General features: G+C 33.1%; 1 protein-coding gene across 1 annotated transcript; it reads left to right on the plus strand.

Annotated features, from left to right (window-relative positions):
• The first annotated feature begins 1,243 nt into the window (after positions 1 to 1,243).
• Positions 1,244 to 7,088, plus strand: LOC129309371 (uncharacterized). The gene is made up of 11 exons (XM_054950938.1): positions 1,244 to 1,489; positions 1,563 to 1,625; positions 2,155 to 2,289; positions 2,903 to 3,005; positions 3,650 to 3,720; positions 3,800 to 3,904; positions 4,137 to 4,170; positions 4,356 to 4,456; positions 5,444 to 5,503; positions 5,558 to 5,755; positions 6,831 to 7,088. The coding sequence occupies exons 1-11, from the start codon at positions 1,376 to 1,378 to the stop codon at positions 6,930 to 6,932; spliced, it is 1,086 nt and encodes a 361-aa protein (XP_054806913.1). The 5' UTR covers positions 1,244 to 1,375; the 3' UTR covers positions 6,933 to 7,088.
• Positions 7,089 to 7,889: the final 801 nt, after the last annotated feature.

The following is a 7,889-nucleotide window of genomic DNA, read 5'->3' on the forward strand; positions in this document are numbered from 1 at the left end:
TGGGTTACCTAACACAATCTTTTTCATAAAAGAGACTAGAATTTAAGTTAGACTAAAGTCCAGTTTTATCCAATCCTTTGTGTAGTCTTAATTTGAAGAATAGAGTGACTATAATCAAGATGCCTCCCTGGCTACATTGCCTTGCTATATTGAAAGCTTTAATGGTCCTTCACACATTCACCTAGCTCTAATGTTTTTTAATGTAGTTCTTGAAATGCTTATATATATAATTTTTGGATCAATGAACAATCAACCTTGATATATTTAATGATAGGAGTAAAATTGTATTGTTGTCAAATATTAAAAGGGCAAATCATATTAAAATAAATTTAAATACCAGAATTTTGTATGAATAGTCTAGAGCAAAAATACCTTAATTTTTTCTCTTATTTTTACTTCAGATGTGTCTAATTATTGTTTTTAGGAAAAATCACACCTAAGGCTCCTAGAACAGAAAAAATCATACTTAAGGTCTAATGCATTTTGAATTGTTTTTGCATGCCCAAAGAACCCAAATGCAAATATGTTTCTTTGTGAAAAAGATGCATTTGCCCTTAACTACACAAATCATGTATAATAAATTGATGTTAAGTTGTTCATGTTTGGACTTGGTCATGTTCTTTACAAATAACATGTTGCACGTATATATGAAAAATTTATACATTATTGTTCAACTAAATTACACGGACTATGTATGATAAATGAATTTGTGTTGTTCATAAATAAACCTTATCATGTTCTTTATAGATATTGTGTTATACATGTACTTAGGAAACTCCTATATTTGGAACAAATATATCTATTTACAAAGAAACATATTTGCATTTAGGAACTTTGAACTTATAGAAATAATTCAAAATGTATTGATCCTTAATTGCAATTTTTCAATTATAAAAGCACTAGGTGCATTATTTTTTTTGGAAAGAATGACAGTAATGTTTCAAAATATTGAATTAATCACAGTAAAGTACTCAACAATTTTTTTTTAAAAAAAGTTGAAAATATTGATTCAGATAATTATAAATCAAATAGTTTTAATTATAAATAAGTATTTAAATATCAAATATAATTCATAGATTTAACAAAAATTTCTATCTTTAATTATTTAAATTGATATTTATAATTTATTTTATAAAAATTTTTATTAAAAATCTAACTATCATTCACGAGCTAACTGCCATTCTCCCGTGTTTTCAAGTTTTCATAGCATAGCCCGAGGCCCCGAGCCAGAAAACCTTGTCCGTCCGGTCCATGTGACGTGAGGTTGAGCCGAATGGCTGAGTTTGGTATTGTAGAAAACCTTAGCCTGTTCAGATAACAAAGGGAGAGAGACCCAGCGTGTTCTGAGCCTAGCTACTCAAGCTTGTCTCGTGCAATGCATTCTTCATCGATGATTCGCCGCTTTTGTTGTTTACATAGCGCTACGTCTTCTCCGTCTCTCTCCTTGTCTTGCAAGAAGAAGTCCCTCGTCTTCTTGGGCTCTCCGCAGGTTCTCCCTCTCTCTCTCTCTGCGTGTGGTCTCTCTCAGTCTTGCTTTTTACTTCAATGTCTTAAATTTGCAGGTCTCAGCAACTGTCCTTGATGCCCTCCTTAACGCTTCTAGTGCTTCGGATTCTTTATTTGAGGTATTGCTTACGATTTTCGCTTTGCCATTTGATTATTTGCTGGACAACATTAGAAGTGGGTTTTGATTATTAGCTAAAATATCATCAGTATCTGCCATGTGCTTTTTTCATTTTGAATTCCTTCTGGCTTGTGCTATGTTGTATTACCAATTCCATAGCATTATTTTCTTCTCTTTTTCTCTTTTCATCTTGCATTTTACTTCTATAGTTGTTTTGATTAAGTGATGACAAGGTCTTCAATGGAGCTTCATTTTGTTATTATTAATATTGATGGAGCATCCTATCGGAGGATAAAGCCTAGGGGAAAGAATTTAAGAGAAAAAGGAAAGTAAAGCTGGCATGTATTAATCCTCTTGTTTCATTCGCGAAAGGAACTCTACTTGGTTATATTCTAAACAAGTGGTTACTGAAAACTTAGATTTTGTATTCCAGCATATATTTTTAACTGTTTTAGAGACATAATCCATTGCCAATATATTAAGACAGACTAGAAAATTGAGGAATCAGTCATTAATTTGGTTGGATTTAGGTTGCAGCTATTGTGACACAGCCACCTGCTAGGAGGGATAGGGGGAAAAAGCTGCTGCCCTCTCCATTGGCAAAATATGCTCTTGATAGAGGTTTCTCCCCTGATCTTATATTCACACCTGAACGGGCTGGAGAGGTAAATATTGACTCTAGTTTTTTGTCTGAAATATAATTGGTGAAACGAGCTTAATGTTGTTTTGCTGTCAGTATCTGATGAATGCCATTGTGCTTGTAATCATGGGAATTGATTACAGTTTTTTTTTTTTTTTAATGTGATGGATGGATAATATTCTGGGCTTAGACAAAGCATTTTATAGTTCCTTTGCATTGCTTGAGGCAGTAATGTTATTTAATTTTAGTTTTTATCTTTTTGATGAATGAAGGCCATAAAAGATTTTACAGTAGCATTCATCATTGATCAAAAATCCTACATATAAAACACATATGAACTAAAAGCTAAGTTTACTTAACCATATTGAATAAATTATGGGGATAGTTGTTACTTGCTCAAATCAACATATATTGTGGTCTTTTTATCTGCTCGTTTTTCTCACAAATTTTTACTTTGCAAAAGAAATCTAATATTTTTCCAAATGGTTAGGTCTAGTAGTTGAAATCTAATCCTTGCATATAACAACCACTATCAAGAAGCTAGTTTTAGAGTATACTACAGTAACTATAAAATCTTTGTCACAGCAGCATATGGAAATATAATTAAAAATTGATGTTCATGTTTTCTCTTCATACAGGACAATTTCTTGTCAAACCTGAGAGGCTTGCAACCGGACTTATGCATTACTGCAGCATACGGGAATATACTGCCTAGCAAGTTTCTGAACATACCACCATTGGGTTAGTTATTTTTCTCTTAATCTAGCAAAATCAACAATACATTCTTCTTAAATTTCCTAGTTAAACATCCTATATATCCAGAAGAGACCATACTCTCCTTAGCAAGTTAAAATGTGAAATAAAACCCAGGCATTTTGATTTTACAAGTAAGTTACAAGTTAAAGCATATTAAAATTAGATCATCAACTCAATCAATGGGATAAAATGTCTCTTCACATTTATACTAGAATTATGACACTCGCATGCAATTTTTACTATCCATGTCTGCTGAAGAGAGAACAAATTATCATCAAATAAGTGTCCCTGTGGCCATGTAACCTTTGTAAAACTTGCTTCTTGGAAACTGGATCCCTAGCATGGAATCTTTTTTTTTTTTTTTTTTGGTGCTAATTCATCATTAGAAGTTGAAGGGTTTGATCATCTTACTTAATGTTAATCAGTGGCTCATCCCATACTTAATTGCAAAACAAATTTACATATTTTTATATTTTCTTTCTTCTTTTAATTTAGTTAGTTAGTTGAAGTTAATAGGCAGGGTGAAAATTTTGAATCCAAAGTAAAAGAAAACATGCAGGTCTAATCTAACAATTAAATCTGCAGCTCTCTAATTACCAAATTCTAAATCACGCATGTAAATTTCTCAGGGACAGTCAATATTCACCCTAGCCTGTTGCCATTGTATCGTGGTGCCGCACCTGTTCAAAGGGCATTACAGGTTTTTATCACCTCTTTTGTTGTTTATATTTTCTTATAGTTGTTTACAACATTTTATCATTTTTTATTTTCTACACCAGGATGGTGTCAAAGAAACTGGAGTGTCATTGGCATTCACTGTTCGTGAACTTGATGCTGGACCCGTCATTGCTAGTGAACGATTTGAAGTTGATTTCCAAATTAAGGTATGCGTTTCACTTCCACTGCCGATCTAGTGGCCTGAAATATTTACATTGTTTACTCAAAGATTAGCGCTTATATTTGCATTTGGGATGCAAAATTTGCTAGTATGTTATACTCAAGAATTGCCTTGTTCTCCCTTCCTAACTTTCTCACAATACACTTGTTCAGTGACACTAAAATGAATGTCATGGTCCTTTCTCCCCTGTACTGACTAATCTTTAGACATATTTGTAGGCACCTGATTTACTTTCTCAGCTGTTTTCTGAAGGTATGATTTCTGCCCACGGTTTTCTTTTCCATTCTATGTAATTGTGGCTACTTCTTTATTCTCCCCATGACATAGGAGGCTGTTTGTAATCAATCATTTGATTTAAAAGCTTTCATCAATTGCAGTCCCTATGCTAATATAGTTTCAGTCAATTGATGAGTTCTGGATCTTCTTTGATAAGGCAGGATCAAAGCTTCTAGTCCGTGAACTTCCTTCCATATTTGATGGATCTGCAAGGGTGAAAGCTCGACCTCAGGATCACAATAAGGCTACATTGGCTCCAAAGGTACAGTTGGCTTGAATTCTGTCCCTTGGGTGTAGAAATGGAAATGAATTATCCTATTGATATTTGATACTAGTTCCATATCAGATACTTCTTGCAATTTGCTACCTATTGCTTTAGACTTAAAGTGGATGTGGGGTATCTGAAATTCTGAGTATGTATTTCAGGCAATGTTTTTGTTTCTAGCACAAAAATAAATCATTAATTGAAAGCTTATGTAACGAGATTAACCATTGATGATAAAAACTGATCGAGCTATTTTCATAGTTTTGTTGACATGGACATATTAACTATTTATTTAGTTCACATGAAATTAGATGAAATTGAATTTAACTCTTTTCTTCTTCAGGTCTTCCTTTCATACTCCATTACTAATAAAGACGGATGATTGTGAACTCATTCGTTGACTATTCCCTTGTTAGTATTACTTGTTTCTTTTGAGTTGGTATCTCAAGAACATCTGTAGTTCTTAAGGGTAGATCAGGAGAATTGAATACATTACCTCTACTACTGAATCTCATGAGCAGAAATTAGCTCTCTTTTTTTTTTGTAATTTTTAAAATATTTTATGTTATTGCATTTATCTGTTAGCTGCAATTTAAGACCACTTAAACTAACTTCTTAAAATAATCAGAAATCTGCTTTTTTTTTATTTTGATTATTTTAAAAGTTTAAACAAACATTATAAAAATTCACAAAATAGATTTTTTTTATCAAAAAATAAATGATTTTTTCATGAAATAAGCTAAAGTAAACAGGCCCATAATGCTACCATTTAGAAGTAATTCTACGTGCTGGCCAAATACATGTTAAAAATAGACTAATGTTTTTCACCCCTTGAAAATATTTTTCTCCTCTTCCACAGAATGTTCGAACGGGCACAAAAATTGGGAGAGCCTATTGCATTGCTTTCTGTTTCTTCCAGTGTACACAGTTGGTGAAACATTTTCCTTACTAGGAATTACATCTAAGCATTGATGTTTTGTGCAGATAAATCCAGAGGAGTCATGGTTATCCTTTGATCAAGAAGCATTGGTTCTCCATAATAAGGTAAGCTTCCTGATTTTAGTTGAACTGTGAAGTTATGACGTAGAACAATTCTAGGTTCGCGCCTTTGCAGGGTGGCCAGGAACACGAGCAAAAGTATTAGTAGAGAAAAATGGTGAGCAGAAAACGCTGGAACTTAAAATTATAACTACGCGAGTTGGCATCCACAAAAGTGTACTGCCCAAAGAAGTAGATGATATCAGATTTGTCAAGGATGCATTGGTGTTTCCCTGTGCTGGGGGCACATCACTGGAGGTTTGTTCTTTATCTTCACTTTTTATCATCAATTATGAAGTGTTTGTTGGTCTGTCTGTTTACTATTTTTATGGCATAACATCTGTTTGAAATTAAATCATGCCTGCCAAAAGTCCAAGGAGTAACTTTTCCTAAATCCTCAGCAAACCAAGTCATAGAGACATTGTTATAATTATTCAGTATTTATCCTCCTGAATTGGAGATGGAGATTGGAGACAAATGGCATTGTTCATTGTAATCCTGAAAGTTTTTCAGTATCCAACGAACTTTGACTGACTATTGGGAGATGATATTTATGATTGTGCTATTTATGATTGAAGCACTTGTAATCTGAATTTAGGGTTATAAACGGGAATGATGGTGTGAAATCTCAACTTCACTAATCATTTGGGAATATTTTAGTTGTTTGAGTCCTGGGATATCTTATTCATGATTGGCTGAGCATTTTCATTTCATGTTTGGATTACATTCACATTTGAGTCTTGAATTTTGGTTGCTTATCCTTGAAGAATTAGGGTTGTTTGCATCATTCATCATCGTTCTTAGGGAATACAGCCCTACTGAATTCAAAAAATAAGAATAGGCTTTTTTTTCTTTTTCCTTTTTGAAATTTGTTATTTTGGCTTCCATTCCATTTGTGATATATTGACAGTCACTTGATCGTCATGTGCTATGATACTCCCTCCAGTTCTAATTATAAGGCAAAGGTAACTAACTTTGTGATTCTTAAGAAATGACAGTTGATATCCTTAAACTTGTAAAAAGTGTGTAACTTTCCAATTTTGCCCTTCACTGAAATTGATGGCCATAATAAAGTGTCTAGGAATTAAAAGTTTGCCAACAACTTGGTGCAATTGAGAAGTGACAATATTGGAAATAAAATTAACTATTGCATCTATATTTAGAACCAAATAGGATTTTAAAACTTTGCCATATAATTAGTAGCGGAGGGAGTATTAGTTATTTGGGTTAACCTTCTTTCTTTCTCTTTCTTCCCAACAATTATATAATAGGTCGAAAGTTCATTGTTACTTCAAAGCATTGTCCTCTCTGATTTTAGTGATTATTATATCAGGTATTAGAGGTTCAGCTTCCAGGAAAAAAGGTGGTAAGATCAGATGCTTTCTGGAATGGATTACGTGGACAGAAATTAAAGAGACTAAAAGAGACCATTTAATTGAACATGAGAAAGATTTTAACAGTGTTCGAGCAATTTAGGAAACCAATTCTTTTGAGTTTTACTTGATTCGAGCTTTTGTTCTCTTTACTAATTTTGTATGAATAAACGCTGTAACTAATTGTTTCCATAGCATTTAACCATGTATTTCTCTCTGGGGTTTTTACTTTTATGGCTTCTCGTAAAAGCCCTTTTTTTTTTTGGTATTCTATCCCCCACTGTCCTAGGAAATCTAGGGGTATTATTATCATCTGTCTAGAGTGATCCAAATTTCAAGCTCTCGTTGTGTGGGATATTACCTACAAAAATTTCACAGGTATCTTGAGAAATGTTTGACATTTTAACATTACTGTATATTTTGGAATTTAAACTCAAAATTTCAAAGTTAATTTAACTTTTTTGACCAGTTGAACCAAGTGTGTTTTTGGTAAAACTTGCTTTTATTTTGTGTGAAGTTGCTTTTCCTTGAAAGAATTTGATTAAATTTCATTTTGAATAATTGCCATTTTGGTCCTTTGATATATGGCTCCATTTAGGTTCTTGGACTGCTTTTGCCACCAAATTTGGATCCCCAGCTTATTGAAAGATTTAGAGAAAAGATCTTTTTAGGGCTCCCACATGAGACATCATAGCATGTCAAAGCTCAAAACATTCTGAACTTCAAGAAGGGCCCAAAGTTTTCAGGAGTTAATTACTTAAATGGCCTTGCTTTATTTTTCAAATATATATATATATATATATATATATTTATCACCATCGTGGGAGCTCCTTTTGCCAGTGGGCTAACCATCATTGCCAGCCACCGAAACTCTCACATTGGCATGATAATTAATGGTGGTCAACTCTAAAAAGAACTAAACTAAGGGGCATTTGAATCCATGACTCATTGGTCTCCCAAAACATAAAAGACTATTAAACCAACTAAACATTTAAGATATATAATGCAAAATAATACAA

This window comes from Prosopis cineraria, unplaced genomic scaffold (genome assembly GCF_029017545.1).
Source record: "Prosopis cineraria cultivar Desert tree isolate PC_DT_omini unplaced genomic scaffold, ASM2901754v1 PC1, whole genome shotgun sequence".
NCBI classification, from domain to species: Eukaryota; Viridiplantae; Streptophyta; class Magnoliopsida; order Fabales; family Fabaceae; genus Prosopis; species Prosopis cineraria.

Coding starts and splice junctions, on each gene's coding strand:
- LOC129309371 (XM_054950938.1), top strand. CDS start 1,376: ATGCATTCTTCATCGATGATTCGCCGCTTTTGTTGTTTACATAGCGCT. Junction 3,905..4,136: donor AAGTTGATTTCCAAATTAAG/GTATGCGTTTCA, acceptor ACATATTTGTAG/GCACCTGATTTACTTTCTCA. Junction 4,457..5,443: donor AGGCTACATTGGCTCCAAAG/GTACAGTTGGCT, acceptor TGTTTTGTGCAG/ATAAATCCAGAGGAGTCATG.